General features: G+C 42.9%; 1 protein-coding gene across 3 annotated transcripts in view; it reads left to right on the top strand.

The window, feature by feature from the left end:
- The first annotated feature begins 14,353 nt into the window (after nt 1-14,353).
- Nucleotides 14,354-19,140, top strand: part of commd5 (COMM domain containing 5) — a 41,549-nt gene continuing 36,762 nt past the window's right edge. Inside the window, exons 1-2 of one of the 3 annotated variants that reach the window (XM_043705161.2) lie at nt 14,354-14,475; nt 16,307-16,416. In XM_043705161.2, the coding sequence (XP_043561096.1) occupies nt 16,308-16,416 (109 nt within the window). In that variant the 5' untranslated portion in view covers nt 14,354-14,475; nt 16,307. Of the gene's footprint in view, nt 14,476-15,076; nt 15,096-16,306; nt 16,417-19,140 lie in introns of those variants that run through there. The other 2 variants (XM_043705159.2, XM_043705160.2) reach the window with 2 other exon arrangements.

The following is a 19,140-nucleotide window of genomic DNA, read 5'->3' as shown; positions in this document are numbered from 1 at the left end:
TTACTGTCCTTACCCCACTGTTACTGCATTATTACTGCACTGATACTGTCCACACTGCTGTATTACTGTCCTTACCCCAGTGTTACTGCCTTATTATTGTTCTGATACTGTCCACACTGCTGTATTACTGTCCTTACCCCAGTTTTACTGCGTTATTACTGCACTGATACTGTCCACACTGCTGTATTACTGTCCTTACCCCACTGTTACTGCGTTATTACTGCACTGATACTGTCCACACTGCTGTATTACTGTCCTTACCCCAGTGTTACTGCGTTATTATTGCTCTGATACTGTCCACACTGCTGTATTACTGTCCTTACCCCAGTGTTACTGCGTTATTATTGCTCTGATACTGTCCACACTGCTGTATTACTGTTCTTACCCCAGTGTTACTGCGTTATTACTGCACTGATACTGTCCACACTGCTGTATTACTGTCCTTACCCCAGTTACTGCGTTATTACTGCACTGATACTGTCCACACTGCTGTATTACACTCCTTACCCCAGTGTTACTGTGTTATTATTGTTCTGATACTGTCCACACTGATGTATTACTGTCCTTACCCCTGTGTTACTGCGTTATTACTGCACTGATACTGTCCATACTGCTGTATTACTGTCCTTACCCCAGTGTTACTGCGTTATTACTGCAATGATACTGTCCACACTGCTGTATTACTGTCCTTACCCCACTGTTACTGCGTTATTACTGCACCGATACTGTTCACACTACATTATTACTGTCCTTACCCCAGTGTTACTGCGTTATTATTGCTCTGATACTGTCCACACTGCATTATTACTGCGCTTACCCCAGTGTTACAGCGTTATTACTGCACTGATACTGTCCACACTGCTGTATTACTGTCCTTACCCCACTGTTACTGCATTATTACTGCACTGATTCTGTCCACGCTACATTATTACTGTCCTTGCCCCAGTGTTACTGCATTATTACTGCACTGCTACTGTCCATACTGCATTATTACTGTCCTTAACCCAGTGTTACTGCATTATTACTGCACTGATACTGTCCACACTGCATTATTACTGTCCTTACCCCACTGTTACTGCATTATTACTGCACTGATACTGTCCACACTGCATTATTACTGTCCTTACCCCAGTGTCACTGTGTTATTACTGCACTAATACTGTCCACACTGCATTATTACTGTCCTTACCCCACTGTTACTGTCTTATTACTGCACTGCTAATGTCCATACTGCATTATTAATGTCGTTACCCCAGTGTTACTGCGTTATTACTGCACTGATACTGTCCACACTGCATTATTACTGTCCTTACCCCAGTGTTACTGCGTTATTACTGCACTGATACTGTCCACACTGCATTATTACTGTCCTTACCCCAGTGTTACTGCATTATTACTGCACTGATACTGTCCACGCTGCATTATTACTGTCCTTACCCCAGTGTCACTGCGTTATTACTGCACTGATACTGTCTACACTGCATTATTACTGTCCTTACCCCAGTGTTACTGCGTTATTACTGCACTGATATGGTTCACACTACATTATTACTGTGCTTACCCCAGTGTTACTGCATTATTATTGCTCTGATACTGTCCACACTGCTGTATTACTGTCCTTACCCCAGTGTTACTGCGTTATTACTGCATTGATACTGTCCACACTGCTGTTTTACTGTCCTTACCCCAGTGTTACTGCATTATTACTGCACTGATACTGTTCACACTACATTATTACTGTCCTTACCCCAGTGTCACTGCGTTATTACTGCACTGATACTGTCCACACTGCTGTATTACTGTCCTTACCCCACTGTTACTGCATTATTACTGCACTGATTCTGTCCACGCTACATTATTACTGTCCTTGCCCCAGTGTTACTGCATTATTACTGCACTGCTACCGTCCATACTGCATTATTACTGTCCTTAACCCAGTGTTACTGCATTATTACTGCACTGATACTGTCCATACTGCATTATTACTGTCCTTAACCCAGTGTTACTGCATTATTACTGCACTGATACTGTCCACACTGCTGTATTACTGTCCTTACCCCAGTGTCACTGTGTTATTACTGCACTAATACTGTCCACACTGCATTATTACTGTCCTTACCCCACTGTTACTGTCTTATTACTGCACTGCTAATGTCCATACTGCATTATTAATGTCGTTACCCCAGTATTACTGCGTTATTACTGCACTGCTACCGTCCATGCTGCATTATTACTGTCCTTACCCCAGTGTTACTGCGTTATTACTGCACTGATACTGTCCACACTGCATTATTACTGTCCTTACCCCAGTGTTACTGCATTATTACTGCACTGATACTGTCCACGCTGCATTATTACTGTCCTTACCCCAGTGTCACTGCGTTATTACTGCACTGATACTGTCTACACTGCATTATTACTGTCCTTACCCCTGTGTTACTGCGTTATTACTGCACTGATACTGTTCACACTACATTATTACTGTGCTTACCCCAGTGTTACTGCATTATTATTGCTCTGATACTGTCCACACTGCTGTATTACTGTCCTTACCCCAGTGTCACTGCGTTATTACTGCATTGATACTGTCCACACTGCTGTATTACTGTCCTTACCCCAGTGTTACTGCATTATTACTGCACTGATACTGTTCACACTACATTATTACTGTCCTTACCCCAGTGTCACTGCGTTATTACTGCACTGATACTGTCCACACTGCTGTATTACTGTCCTTACCCCACTGTTACTGTGTTACTACTGCACTGATACTGTCCACACTACATTATTACTGTCCTTACCCCAGTGTTACTGCATTATTACTGCACTGCTACTGTCCACACTGCATTATTACTGTCCTTACCCCACTGTTACTGCATTATTACTGCACTGATACTGTCCACACTGCTGTATTACTGTCCTTACCCCAGTGTCACTGTGTTATTACTGCACTAATACTGTCCACGCTGCATTATTACTGTCCATACCCCACTGTTACTGTCTTATTACTGCACTGCTAATGTCCATACTGCATTATTAATGTCCTTACCCCAGTGTTACTGCGTTATTACTGCACTGCTACCGTCCATGCTGCATCATTACTGTCCTTACCCCAGTGTTACTGCGTTATTACAGCACTGATACTGTCCACACAGCATTATTACTGTCCTTACCCCAGTGTTACTGCATTATTACTGCACTGATACTGTCCACGCTGCATTATTACTGTCCTTACACCAGTGTCACTGCATTATCACTGCACTGATACTGTCCACACTGCATTATTACTGTCCTTACCCCAGTGTTACTGCGTTATTACTGCACTGATACTGTCCACACTGCATAATTACTGACCTTACCCCAGTGTCACTGCATTATTACAGCACTGGTACTGTCCACACTGCATTATTACTGTCTTTACCCCAGTTTCACTACCTTATTACTGCATTGATACAGTCCACAGTGCATTATTACTGTCCTTACCCCATGTCACTGCATTATTACAGCACTGATACTGTCCACACTGCATTATTACTGTCCTTACCCCAGTGTCACTGCATTATTACAGCACTGATACTGTCCATTACGCATTATTACTGTCCTTACCCCGTGTCACTGCGTTATTACTGCACTGATACTGTCCACACTGCAGTATTACTGTCCTTACCCCAGTGTTACTGCGTTATTACAGCACTGATACACTCCATACTGCATTATTACTGTCCTTACCCCAGTGTCACTGCGTTATTACTGCACTCATAATGTCCACAATGCATTTTTACTGTCCTACCACAGTGTCACTGCATTATTATTTCACTGACACTGTCCAGACTGCATTATTACTGTCCTTATCCCTGTGTCACTGCGTTATTACTGCACTGATACTGTCCACACTGCATAATTACTGTCCTTACCCCAGTATCACTGCATTGTTACAGCACTGATACTGTCCATACTGAATTATTACTGTCTTTATCCCAGTGTCACTGCATTATTACTGCATTGATACAGTCCACACTGCATAATTACTGTCCTTACCCCATGTCACTGCATTATTACAGCACTGATACAGTCCATACTGCATAATTACTGACCTTACCCCAGTGTCACTGCATTATTACAGCACTGGTACTGTCCACACTGCATTATTACTATCTTTACCCCAGTTTCACTACCTTATTACTGCATTGATACAGTCCACAGTGCATTATTACTGTCCTTACCCCAGTGTCACTGCATTATTACAGCACTGATACTGTCCACACTGCATTATTACTGTCCTTACCCCAGTGTCACTGCATTATTACAGCACTGATACTGTCCATTACGCATTATTACTGTCCTTACCCCGTGTCACTGCATTATTACAGCACTGATACTGTCCACACTGCATTATTACTGCCCTTACCCCAGTGTTACTGCGTTATTACTGCACTGATATTGTCCACACTACATTGTTATTGTCCTTACCCCAGTGTCACTGTGTTATTACTGCACTGAAACTGTCCACACTGCATTATTACTTACCTTACCACAGTTTCACTGCATTGTTACTGCACTGATACTGTCCATACTGCATTATTACTGTCCTTACCCCAGTGTCACTGTGTTATCACAGCACTGATACTGTCCACACTGCATTATTACTGTCCTTACCCCAGTGTCACTACATTATTACAGCACGGATACTGCCCACACTGCATTATTACTGTCCTTACCCCAGTGTCACTACATTATTACAGCACGGAAACTGTCCACATTGCATTATTACTGTCCTTACCCCAGTGTTACTGCGTTATTACTGCACTGATTACTGTTCTTACCCCAGTGTCACTGCATTATGACTGCATTGATACTGTATTCACTGCTTTATTACTGCGCTTACCCCAGTGACACTGTGTTTTACAGCACTGATACTGTCCATACTGCATTATTTTACTGTGCTTACCCCAGTATCACTGCATTATTACTGCATTGATACTGTACACACTGCATTATTACTGTGCTTACCCCAGTGTCACTGCATCATTACAGCACTGATACTGTCCATACTACATTATTATTATCCTTATCCCAGTGTCACTGCATTGATACTGCCCATGCTGCATTATTACTGTGCTTACCCCAGTCTCACTGCATGATACTGTCTATACTGCATTATTACTGTGTTTACCCCAGTGTTACTGCATTGATACTGTCCATACTGCATTATTACAGTTCTTACCACAGTGTCGCTGCATTATTACTGTCCATGCTGCATTATGTATGTGCTTACCCCAATGTCACTACATTGATACTGCATTGATACTGTCCATGCTGCACTGTTACTGTGTTTACCCCATTGTCACTGCATTATTACTGTGTTTACCCCAGTGCCACTGCATTATTACTACATTGATACTGTCCATGCTGCAGTATCACTGTGCTCACCCCTGTGTCACTGCATTGATACTGTACATGCTGCATTATTACTGTGCTTACCCCAGTGTTATGGTATTCATACTGTCCATACTACATTTTTAATGTGCCTACCCCAGTGTTACTGCATTGATACTGTCCATACTGCATTATCACTGTGCTTACCCCAGTGTCACTGATCGTTACTGCACTGATATTGCTCATACTGCATTATCATGGTGCTTACTCCAGTGTCACTGTGTCATTGCCGCACTGATACTGTCCATACTGCATTATTACTGTGCTTACTCCAGTGTCACTGCATCATTACTGCACTTATACTGTCCATACTGCATTATTACTGTGCTTACACCAGCGCCACTGCATCATTTCAGCACTAATACTGTTCATACTGTATTATCACTGTGCTTACCCCAGTGTCACTGCATTACTACTACACTGACACTGTCCGTAATGCATTATTACTGTCCTAATCCCAGTGTCACAGCATCATTACTGCACTGATATGTCCATACTGCATTATTACTGTGCTTACCCCAGTGTTGCTGCATTATTACGGCATTGATACTGTCCATACTGCATTATTACTGTGCTTACCCCATTGTCACTGCATTATTACTGCACTGATACTGTCCATACTGCATTACTATTGTCCTGATCCCAGTGTTACTGCGTTATTACTGCACTGATACTGCATTATTAATGTCCTTACCCCAGTCTCACTGCATTATTACTGTGCTGATTCTGTGCTTACTCCAGTGTCAGTGCATTATTACTGCATTGATACTGTCCATACCGCATTATCACTGTGCTTACCTCACTGTCACATCATTACTGCATTGATACTGTCCATACTGCATTATTACTGTGCTTATCCCAGTGTCATTGCATTATTACTGCATTAATACTGTCCGTACTGCAATATCACTGTGCTTACCCCACTATCACATCATTACTGCACTGATATTGTTCATACTGCATTATTACTGTGCTTATGACAGTGTCACTGCATTAACACTATCCATTCTGCATTATTACTGTGCTTACTGCATTATTACTTGACTGATACTCTCCATACTGCACTGTTACTGTATTGATACTCTCCATACTGCACTGTTACTACATTATTACTGCACTGTTACTGTGCTTACCCCAATGTCACTGCATTATTACTGCACTGTTAACATCCTTACCCCGGTGTTATTGCAATATTATGATACTGTTACTGTCCTTAGCCCATTATACTGTTCTTATCCCACTGTTACTAACTTTACCCCAGTGTTATTGCTCTTCCTGCACTGTTACAGCCCTTACCCCAGTTTTACAGCATTGTTACTGCATGATTACTGCAATGTTACTGTCCTTACCCCAGTGTTATTGCACTGATACTGACCGTACCCCAGTATTACTACATTATTACTGCAATGTTATTGCCATTACTCCACCATTACTGTCCTTACACTAGTGTTACTGCTCTTACTGTACCATTACTGTTCTTACCCCAGTGTTATTGTACTGACACTGCCCTTACCCCACTGTTACTGTCCTTACTGCACTGTGGATAAATAGACAAACTCTTTTCCCTAGGATGGGGGACAGTGCAGGGCATAGGTTTAGGATGAGAGGGTAAAAATATAAAGGGACCTAAGGGGCAACATTTTCACGCAGAGGGTGGTGCGTGTGTGGAATGAGCTGCCAGTGGAAGTGGTGGAGGCTGGTACAATTACAATACTTAAAAGGCATCTGGACGGGTATATGAATAGGGAGGATTTAGAGGGATATGGGCCACGTGCTGGCAACTGGGACTAGATTAGGTTTGGCTATTTGGTCGGCATGGACGAGTTGGATTGAAGGATCTGTTTCTCTGCTGTACATCTCTATGACTGTATTACCCCAGTATTACTGCCCTTACACACTGTTACTGCCCTTACTCCAGTGTCACTGCTCCTCATCCACTGTCACTGCCCAGACCCCAGTGTTACTTCTCTTACAGCGTTGTTACTATCCTTACCTCAGTGTTACTGTCCTTACCCCAGTATTACTGCCCCTACCCCACTTTACTGCAGTGTTACTGCCCTTATAGCCAATCAGTGTTACTGCGCTTACTTCACTGTTATTGCCATTCACTGTTACTGCTCTTACTTCAGTGTAACTGCCATTCTCTGTTACTGCCCTTACTTCACTGTTACTGCCCTTACTTCACTGTTACTGCCATTCACTGTTACTGTAAACAGGCAGGAGGCTGGAAGACCACAGCAAGCCAGGCAGCATCAGGTGGTGGAGAAGTTGACACTTTGGGTGTAATCCTTCTTCAGGACTGGGTGTGGGTGTGGGTGGAGCTGCAGATAAAGGGGGTGATGGGGACAGGGTGGTGAAGTGGGGATAGGTGAAGACAGGTAGAGGGAATGACCTGATTGGTCAATGGGAGGAATGAATATAGTTGGTGGTGGCAGGGTGAAGTGGAAGGGACGGAGAGGGGCTGGGAAAGGAGTTGGGGGATGGGAAGAGAGGTTATTTGAAATTGGAGAACTCAATGTTGAGTCCAGGCAGAAGGTGAGGTGTTGTTCCTCCAGTTTGTAGTGTGGTTTGTTGTGGCAATGGAGGAGACCAAGGATGATCATGTTGGAAAGGGAGTGGGAATGGGAATTAAAATGGGCAGTTACTGGGAGGTCCAGTCAGCCCCTGGGGGCCAGTCTGTAATACTCAGCAAACTGTTCCCTCAGTCTATGTTCGTTCTCCCCAGTGTAGAGAAGACCACATCGGGAGCACCTGATGCAGGAAACGAGTTTGGAAGAGAGGCAGGTGAACCACTGGTGAACCACCTGCAAGGACTGTTTGCAGCCCTGGATGGAAGTGAAGGGGTGGTGTACCAGTAGGTTTTGCATCTTTTGGGTTGCAGGAGGAGGTATTTGGGGGCTTGGAGGGGGTGGTCCTTGGGTTGAGTGGCACAAATCAAGGATTGTCAAAGAGAATGGTCCTTTTGGAAGGTAGAGAAGGGTGGTGAGGGCAAGATGTTCTTGGTAGTGGAGTCTAGTTGGAGTTGGCGCAAGTGGTTCAGGAAGATACATCGGATGCAAAGACTAATGGGGAAAAGGGAGACTCTCTCTTTATTGCCTTGTGGGTGTTTAGAGCAATGGAACAGGGAATGGTGGTGGTGTGGCAGAGGGTTGTCTGGATGACAGAGGGAGGAAAAGCACATTGTTCGAAATAGGTGGACATCTGGAATGCTCGTGAGTGGACTGTCTCCTTGTCCAAGCAGATGCAGAGGAGGCAGAGGATTTGGTCGATTGGGGTGGAGTTATTGCAGGATACTTGGTGGGAGGAGGTGTAGTCCAGATAGTTATGGGAGTCTGTGGGTTTGTAGTAAGTGCCTGTCTGGAGATTGTTGCTGGAGTTACTGTCCTTACCGCTATTTACTGTTACTACCCTTAATTCACTGTTACTGTCAATGTTTTACTACTACTACCATTTGCTGTTACTACCCATACTTCCATGTTACTGCCATTCAGCGTTACTGCCCTTACTTCAGACTTACTGTCATTCAATGTTATTTCCATTACTACAGTGTTACTGCCATTCAGTGTCACTGCCTTTACTTCAGTGTTACTGTTTTTCCCTGTTACGGCCCATACTTCATTGTTACTGCCATTCACTGTTACTGCCCATACTTCAGTGTTATTTCCATTCAGTGTTACTGCCCTTGCTTTGCTGTTACAGCCATTGTTTCACTGTTAATGTCATTCACTGTTACTGCCCTTACTTCAGTGTTACTGCCATTCGGTGTTACTTCCATTACTGCAATGTTACTGTCTTTCACTGTTCCTGCCCTTGCTTCAATGTTACTGCCCTTACTTTAGTGTTACTGCCATTCACTGTTACTGCCCTTACTTCACTGTTCTTGCCATTTAGTATTACAGTCATTCACTGTTACAGTCTTTACTTCAATGTTACTGCCAGTCAGTGTAACTGCCCTTACTTTAGTGTTACTGCCATTCACTGTTATTGCCCTTACTTTGGTCTTACTGCCATTCATTGTTACTGCCCTTACTTCACTGTTACTCCCATTCACTGTTACTGCCCTTCAATGTTACTGCCCTGACTTGTGTTACTGCCATTCAGTGTTACCGCCCTTACTTCAGTGTTACTGCCATTCGGTGTTACTACCTGCAATAAGATAACTACCCTTACGTCAGTGTTGCTGCCTGCAATTCAAATATTACTCACAGTGGCACAGTGGTTAGCACTATTGCCTCACAGCGCCAGAGACCTGGGTTCAATTCCCGCCTCAAGCAACTGTGTGGAGTTTGCACATTCTCTCCGTGTCTGCTGGGTTTCCTCTGGGTGCTCTGGTTTCCTTCCAAAGTCCAATAATGTGCAGGTTAGGTGAATTGGCCATGCTAAATTGCCTGTAGTGTTAGGTGTAGGGGAATGGGTCTGGGTGGGGGCGGGTCGGTGGGGACATGTTGGGCCGAAGGGCCTGTTTCCACACTGTAAGTAATCTAATCTAATCATAAAGTATTTTACTATTGCAGAGATTGACCCTACTTCAGTGGTACCACCTGAAATCCAAATATTACGACAAGTTAATAGTTTTTATCTACTCCAAAAACTGCCCTTCTTTCATTGTTACCACCTGCAATCCAACTAATACTGCAACAAGATAAAGTATTTCACTATTGCAGAGATTGTCTACCTTCACTACCTGCAATTTAATTATTGCTGCAACAATTGTAAAGATTGCAGAGACTGCCTTTCCTTCAGAAATCCAAATACTACAGCAAAAGTGAAAGTATTGTACTGTTGCAGAGACTGCCTTACATCAGTGATACTATCTACAATTCAAACATTACCGCATGATAAATTATTTTACTTTTCCAGAGGCTGCCCATTGTTTAGTTTTATAACCTGACATATTTGTCATGCCTAATTGCCCCAGTGGTCAGCTGCTTCTTGATGCGCTGCAGTAGCAGAGGCAATGCTTTAATTGTATTTTTTGCTGGGCTCATAATTGAGAGACTAAGGTAAGGCTCTGGTTTGAATCCGACCACCCCATGGGTTGTGAAATTTGAGTTTTTAAAAAACATATGGAATTAAATATCGAATGATGACCATGCAATAATTATCTTAACTTTCCATCTCATTTACTAATATCTTTTAGGGAAGGAAATCTGTCCACAGCTATTCAGGCTGATGTGATTCAAGACCCAGCACTGAGGTCAACTCATAGTTGCCCCCTGAAATGGCTGAGTAAGTCAATCTGCATCAAACTGCTAAAATTCTTAATGTGATAAAGATGATTCCTTAACATGGAAGAATCTTCTTTAACGTGAATATTATAATTAATAGAAAGACAGAAAATATGAGAAGATCTCTTGAGCCTGATTCACCATTCAATGTGGTCATTGGTGATCATTAATCTTGACACCTTGATCAGATTCTCTCCCTCGACATCTTTATTCTCTTAAACTCTATCTGCTCCTCTACCCTCAACACCCTCACACCCAGTCTGCCAGAATTTTTGATATTACAATTATATCCCTTCTCATTCTTGTAAAACATCTGTAAACTAAGGTTCAGTTGACCTAATGTCTCTTCATCCCAGGAATCAGTCTGGTGAACTTTCCCTGCATTCCCTCAAGGCAAGTATGTTTTTCTTCAGTAAGGAAGCCGAAACTGCACATGATCCAGGTGTGATCTCACCAAGGTAAAAACAATGACTGCAGATGCTGGAAACCAGATTCTGGATTCGTGGTGCTGGAAAAGCACAGCAGTTCAGGCAGCATCCGAAGAGCAGTAAAATCGGCGTTTCAGGCAAAAGCCTTCATCAGGGTATCCTGCTTTTATACTCAAACCTTCTCACAATGAAGGCTTATCTATCCCTAACTGCTTGCTGCAAAGGTTTGCATGCCTTCAATCACTGATGTACAGTGTCACCCAGGTCCCTTTTGTTCATCAAAATTTCCCAAACCCACAATTTACATTAGACTTAACCATTGTGCTTTTCACATGGACAACTTCACATGTTACATTGTATCTGCATGCTTTTGCCCAGACTCACTCAATTTGTCTCAAGTGTGTTGAGAGCTCTTTATGTTCTCCTCACCACTCACAATTCCGTTGCTTTTTGTGTACTCCACTAAATTTGAAATATTACATTTGATTCTCTCATCCAAATCATTGATATATATTGTGAATAGCTGAGGCCCCAGCACTGATTCCTGTGGTACCACAATAGTCTATGCCTTCTAGCAAAAAGGAAAATGATTGTAATGCTAATCATCTCTACCCCAGGACATCACTCAAGGAGTTCCTCATGGTAGTGCCAATGAACTTTAGCCTCTTCTTTAATCACTTTCTATCCTACATGTCAATAGTAGAACTGTTTGTAGGTGATTGTGCAGTGGTCAGTACCACTTGCAAAGCTTCAGATATTAAAGTGTGCAGAAGTTTAACAAGCCATACAATGCTTTGTCATGAATGCAAGTCAGAGATTGGGAATTCAATGGTGATAGAAGAAAAATTGTGAATATTATATTTTTAATGTAGTCATCAATGCTTTAATGATAAAAATATTTATTGATATAAGAACGATCTTCAGAGCAAACTCATATTCATTTTGAGATAGTGCCTCACAGTAACTAAAAATTGTTTTACCACAAAATGTTGGACATACACCATAACATCTTCTGAGTATGCTTTCCGATAGTAAATAGTTGAATATTTGGCTGTGCTACACTTTGAGAGATCTTGTGTGTGTGCAAGACTCTGCACAATCTGGGTTATTTTGTTTGCATTTCACCATAATGAATAACACGTAACAGTTCAAGCTCAAGTGGAATGTTGTGTCCAGTTCTGGGCACCAGGCTCAGACACAAATATTTAGAGAGAATGCTGGAAAGATTAATGAGGATGCTTCAGAGGTTGATTTATATTGAGCCATTAGAAAGGATGGCACTATTATATTTGAAGAAAGTTGGGAGGAAGTTTGATAAAGTTTATCAAAATTCTGAGAGGTCTGCTCAAGGTGAGCAATCATCCCAAATTTTCCAATCTGCCCCATAATTAGCTGTAAGGTATAGGGTTAAAATTGTGCAGAATAAGGGAACAGGTGTTGCTTCTGCAAAAGCTTACATTATAAAATTAGGCTGCGCATGCCAAGACTAAACAGTGAGAAGCAAAAACAGGTAGAGTGATCTATGACTAATAGGGCAAAGCAATCGTGTAGCAGGATGTACCAGGCATAGGAAAACAGAAGAAACGAAAACAGGTAGAATTATCTATGACTAATACAGCAGAGCGACCGTGTAGCAGGATGTACCAGTAACAGGAGAATAGTGTGCCAGTCGCAGGGGGGGATGTGGCCAACGGATGGAATTTAGTTTGGCAGGATGATCACACGAAGACAGCAAACTATGCCAGGATAGCCACATATAAGGAGTGAGATAAATAAGAGTAAGGGGCGACAGGCTTAGAGTAATGGGAGAAGTAAACAGAGGCGGAGAGAAGCTAGACACAGGTGGAGTGAAGCTAGGGCTTGTGATTGGTTACTTTTGCTGTAGCTCGTAGCCTATGGGGTGAAAGGGGAGGACCGAGAGACGCAACTGAACAGCATAAATCAGAATGTAACCCTCAGATTAGGGTGCTTACTCGTTAGGCACCCATTCTTGCGAGTACGTATCAATAAATTTCGCTGCTTCAGAATTTGACTTGGACTGAAATTTATTAATATGTGAATTTTATTTCTCACATTAGCCATTCCAGCCTGGGCCACACCTTCCAAGGATGTGTTTGTCCTGATTTTAATCTTGGTCAGTGGGCTGTATGACTATATGTGACTACAGGCTGCAGCTGTTTGATGGTTGCTTAGGCTGGACTGGGAACACCAATCTAACATTAGTCAACGTGAGGGGGCTCTCACACCTGCTGTCTGGCAGCATCTCTCCACCCCCCAGCCCCTGAGGCTGGACGGAGTAGATGGGAACAAACCATACCCATTGCTGGAAGACATGACGTGAAGGTGCCGGTTTTGGACTGGGTTAGACAAGGTCAAAAATCACACTATACAAGATTTTTGTCCAAGTTATAGTCTAGCACCTGAAGGAGGAGCAAGGCTCCAAAAGTTTGTGTTTTTAAAGTTGGTGTCTTGTGATTTTTGACATTGCTGAAGGAATGAAGGAGCCGGTTGGAGATGATTCCAAGAAGCAGTGGAGATATGGAAGAGGAACTGTTTCACCCAGTGCTGCCATGGTGGGGTGGAGGGGAGGGGGAGGGGGGAGGGGGGGGGGCGTTTGATGTTAGGTCCATTGAGGACTTTAACAGGTAATTGGATGATTATCTGAAAAGATTAAAAAGGTGCAAGTGAACCACCACAGACACAACGGGCCGAATGGCTACACTGCAACTAATGTGTGAATTAGTTACTGTTTGAAATGCCTGACCCTCCCCCAGGGGGAGGGGCTCATTGAATCCTCAAGGAGACCGTGAACAACAGCGGATGTGAGGTCATGAGCGGGGCGGAAGTGTTGTCGCCACATGGGGTAATGGTGTGAGGTCGTGCGCGGGGCGGATGTTTCGTCACCGGTACGTTCCCAGCTAGGCGGATTTGAGGTTGAAATGCTGTCGCTCTCCGTCGTTGCCGACGACACTAAGTCTCACTAACACCTGATGATGGAGCGAGCTTGTGTTTTCAAATAAACCCTTTGGACCATGAAAGCTGGTGTCGTGTGATTTTTTCACCTTGGCCGACCAGGCAGACGTGAACAAGCGCGGGGCGGAAGTACTGTCTCCGGTCTGGAACAGGCGGAACGGATGTGAGGTCATGAGCGGGGCGGCCGGACGGTCATCGGTTTGGGAAATTAGCGGAACGGATATGAGCTCACAGGCGGAAGGATTACCATTGGTTTGAGAAAACAGCAGGACGGATGTGAGGTCACGAGCGGGGCGGGAGGCCTGTCGGCTGTCTGGTGGCATCGGAACGGATGTGAGGTCTCGGGCGGGGCGGAAGTTAAGCCATTGCCTGGGGAACGGATTGTGAAGAGGTTCGGAGAGTCACCCGAAGTGAGTGTGAGGGCTGGTTGCGAGGGAGGTTGGAGCTGACTACCTTGGGGGTATGGGGCCTCTATGGTCCACAGCCAGGGGACAACCTTAACCTTTGAGTGCCTTGGGCTTTGATGCCAGTTTTTTTTATTGCGGTATACAGACAGGCGGGGGTTGTGCCCCTTTAACAACAACAACAACAACAACAACAGTGGTAGCACCATGTCCTCTGATACAGGGGGGACCACACGCTCTAAATGACGAAGGGATGCAGAAGGATCTGGGTGTGCTGGCCCATGAGTTCTGCAGAGTTAGTCTGCAATTAATTAGGAGAAAGTGAGGGCTGGAGATGAGAGTCGAGAGTGTGGTGCTGGAAAAGCGCAGCAGGTCAGGCAGCATCCGAGAAGCAGGAGAATCAATGTTTTGGGCAAGAGCCCTTTGTCAAGAATTCCTGTTGTAGGGCTTATGCCTGAAATGTCAACTCTCCTGCTCCTCTGATGTTGCCTGCCTGCTGTGCAATTATTAGGAAAACTAATATAAATGTTGTCATTTATTGCAGGCAATTTAATGCAGAAATAAGGAGATTATATTTCAATTATACAAGACACTGATGACGCTGCAACTGGAGTACTCCACACAGGGTTGGACACCTTTTATTTAATGAAGAGTGAAAAACATTAATGTGGTTCAGACTAATACCTTGAATGGGCAGGTTGTTTTTTGAGGCAAAGCTAGAGGGTCTAGCCTCCAGTATCAGCTGGAGTTTAGAAGAGTAAGATGCGAATTGTTTGAGACTTTTTATTAACCGGCACCTATGGGACCAGGAGTGTTCTGGTTAATCAAAAGGTCCACATACAGTAACTGATAGAAATGTAATGCAGGGTATGTACGCATTGCTGTAATACTTTGTTTACAATATAAATCACTTAAATAATAATTCAACCTTGCCTTATATAAAACTTACAAGCTGAGAGCCTTCACACTTGCACTGATGGGATAGTAATTGACTGGGTTGGATTTGTCCCTGCTATTTGTGTATAGAACATACTTGGGCAATTTTCCACATTGTCTGGTAGATGCCAGTGTTATAACTGTACTGGAACAGGTTGGCTAGGGGAGTGGTGAGTCTTGGACTACATGTTGTCAGTAGTATTGCCGGAATCCTGTCAGAGATTCTTGCAGCCCTTTCTTCACATCACATGGAGTGAATCGATATGGTTGAAGAGTGGCATCCATGATGCTGGGGCACTCTTGTAGGAGGCCGAGATGGATCTTCCTGTCACCACGTGTGGCTGAAGACTGTTGCAAATGGTTCAACCTTGTCTTTTGCACTGATGCATTGGCCTCTTTCATCATTGAGCATAGGGTTTTTTTGTCCAGTCTCCTCCTCCAATAAGTTTTTAATTGTCCCATCACCATTCGTAATTGGATGTCACAGACCTGCAGACCTTTGATCTGATTCATTAGTTGTGGAATCGCATGGCTCTGTCCATCATTTGTCACTTATGCTTTTGGGCAGGAAAGTAGTCATGCTTTTATTTTCCGATGGTTGACGCTTAATTCGTATACTTGCTCGGTTCTGCTCTTGCTGTGTCCTTCTGCAGCCTTCACTAAATCAGGGTTGATCTCCTGGCTTGATGGTATTGGTATAGTGAGGGTGATATCATGCTGTGAAGTTACAGATTGTTGTGTGTGATTCTTCCACTTTATATATGCAAGGTACCGGACACTTACTGTAAATGCTGCTTACGATGCTGCTGGAACACACTGGATGGGCTGAATAGCCTACTGTAATTCTTGCTATGTTGTCCTCAGAAAGTACTCTCATTTGGCGTAACTTTATTTGCTTTAGCATGTCCCACGGAAGTTGTTTCCTTGGATCCAGAACACCAATGGAAGTTGACTTGATGGTAAAGCAATTAAAGGATTTAGACAAAGAAATCTTCAGAAAAATACTTAAAGGTGAGTGTTAATGATTATGACTGGGATTATAATTTTGCTAAGAAGATGGACATCAAATTCCAATTTTCATGGGTTTTAAAAATATTCAAAATTGGTAGTTACAATGTCTGAAATGAAATGTAATGAAATCGAATCATAGAGTCTCACAGCACCGAAACAGAGCCCTCAGTCCAACTCATCCACTCCAACCAGATATCCCGATTTGACCTACTCCCATTTGCCAGCTTTTAAATCCTTCATATTCACATATCCATCCAGATCCCTTTTAAATGTAATAATTGTACTCACCTCCACCGCTTCCTCTGGCAGCTTGTTCATACATGCAACACCCTTTGTCTGAAAAAAATTGCTCCTCAGGTCCTTTTTAAATCTATCTCCACCCACCTTAAAAATCCACACACTTTCAGAGTGCCAACAAACTTCAGTGGTAATACATAAGAGGCAGTCAGAATCCATGACACTTGCAAATTATGAATTAAGAGCCGCTTTCAATGGACTGACCCCTTTTACAACTTAGAACATGGGAGGCAGCCTGTTACAAAGCTGCAGAATCTGGAACTTTTACGAAGTTAAAATCACTGACATTTTGAACTTGCAGTTTACTTCACTTCTCTCTTCATATCCTGGTCTGGTCGGTGCATTCTATTAGGCACCACAAGGTAGCAGCAAGTGTTCTCTATCTGAGTAGGGAGTCTGCTCTATCTCTAGATTAAATACTTGCTCAGCTCTTAGTCCAGATGTTGGATAATTTCCTTGCTGCCATATATGCTGGTGGCAGTCACAAATCACAACATTGTTACAGAGCAGAAGGAGGTCATTCAGCCCATCATTTCTGTGTGAGCTTTCCAAATGAACTCAGTGCCATGTTTTGCCTTCTGAACATTTCAGACACTAACCTGCTCACTGCACATCCCCAGAATTGTACAGTTTACAGGTTTAACTGAATTGCTTGCATCTCACAATTGACATATTTTAATCAACAGTATTTTAACTTTGTTTTTGTGCCAAATATCTCTTTTGCCTCACAAAGGCTTTAAATTCTGACTGCAGCGGAGATGCTGCCCTATGAATTTGACAACCAAGCGACGTCTAATCTGCCTTCTCTAATTGGATGTAAAAGATTCCCCAGGCACACTTTCACTACAAATAAGCAGTTTACTTGGCAATGTTTGTCTCTCAAGCAGCACCATTAAAATTAGATAAACAAAAGTGAGTTGGTCTGGATGCTGGAGTTCTGAAATTAGAAACAAAATATGGTGGAGGACATAGAATCTGACAGGCAGCTTTTGATCCTTTCACATTCTCCAGTTCTGAGAAAAGATCATTGACCTCGTTTCTTGCTCTTCCAATGCTGCATGATGCTTTGAGTGTTTTTATGATATGAACATTATTTATTTCACCTGTTTGAGTGTGTCTTTGCTGTGTAAGTTGATGAAGAAGTGTTTTGGAACCGCACTAGTGTGTGAAAGGCTCTGTAGAAATGGACAGTTTCCTTTTTCCTAAGGTTGAAGTTCATGTGTAAGAGAAATGTTTGTCCTCAAACAAATAATCTTTTGACCCTCCTAACCTGCCTCTGTTTTACTAAACTTAATCTCATTACTATTCTTCCGAATCTTCAATAGCATATCAAGGGGTCAATGTCTTTCGCTACTGTACATCATTATTGGGAAGCCATTGTTCTCTCTGTTAAGTTTAGCCATTAATGGGATGTGGGTATTGCTGACAAGACCAGCATTTTTTTGGTCCATCTGTAATTGCCCTTCATAGAGCAGTTAAGAGTCAATCACGTTGCTGTGATCTGGAGTTACACGTATAGCTGATTTCTTTAGTGAAGGACATCAGATCCAGGTGGGCCACCATGTCTGAGACAACCTTCGTATCTCAGACTTCTGAATTAAATGCAAAGTCTACTAACTGCCACGGTGGGATTTGAACTCTTATTCCCAGTATCTTAACCTTGGCTTTTGGCTTACTATCCGTGACATTACCACTGTCTTTGAAAGCACTTTACAAGTGCAAGTTGGTTACTGTCCTGAAAGGAAGTCCTTCCTGGTGCATACGAGCAAAACAAATAGGAGCTGGAGTAGATCATGTGCCCCACCAACCGAATTTGTGAAACACTATTTCCCTTTCCATTCTCTTTCCTAAAACCATTGTTTTCTTGCTTTGATCACATTGTGAGGTTTGAAATGTGCCACAGCAAATTCTGAGCCAATGAACTTTGCCCTCTTCAACCATAAAACATTGAGTCTGCTCTGCCATTCAGTGAGAGTATGGCTAATCTGATGATCCTCCTTTTGGACGTTACCGCCATCTTCCCTGAATTGTACTATTTCCTTCTCTTGTTGTTCCAGAGTCTCAAAACCTTGCACTTAATCTCTTCTCCCTCTGCCAGCGTCATAGTATTTTCTTGCTGAAATAGTTTCACATGTGAGTCATTGTATTCGGCTTTTCATCCTTCAAAAATAAAAAAAATATTAAATGCAGCTTGCTGTTGCATATGTGTTGTGGAACAAAATCATTAGAGCTATTAAAATATTTTCCTGTGGATGCAGGTTGTATTGCACATGTATTAAACAGGAAGCAGTTTATAAAAATTTGCATTGTTTTTAAAACATTTACTAAACTAATATTCTCGCCAAAATCTAGAAATAGTGGTCTTCTGAACTTGAACAACAATACATTGATAATGCACAGACTGTTGTGCCCTTTCTAATGTTGGGT

The sequence above is a fragment of the Chiloscyllium plagiosum genome, unplaced genomic scaffold, assembly GCF_037043375.1.
Source record: "Chiloscyllium plagiosum isolate Xiang-an unplaced genomic scaffold, Cpla_swu_hap1 HiC_scaffold_11, whole genome shotgun sequence".
NCBI classification, from domain to species: Eukaryota; Metazoa; Chordata; class Chondrichthyes; order Orectolobiformes; family Hemiscylliidae; genus Chiloscyllium; species Chiloscyllium plagiosum.
Note: the sequence above shows the minus strand (reverse complement) of the source record. Positions and strands in the feature narration are given on the sequence as shown.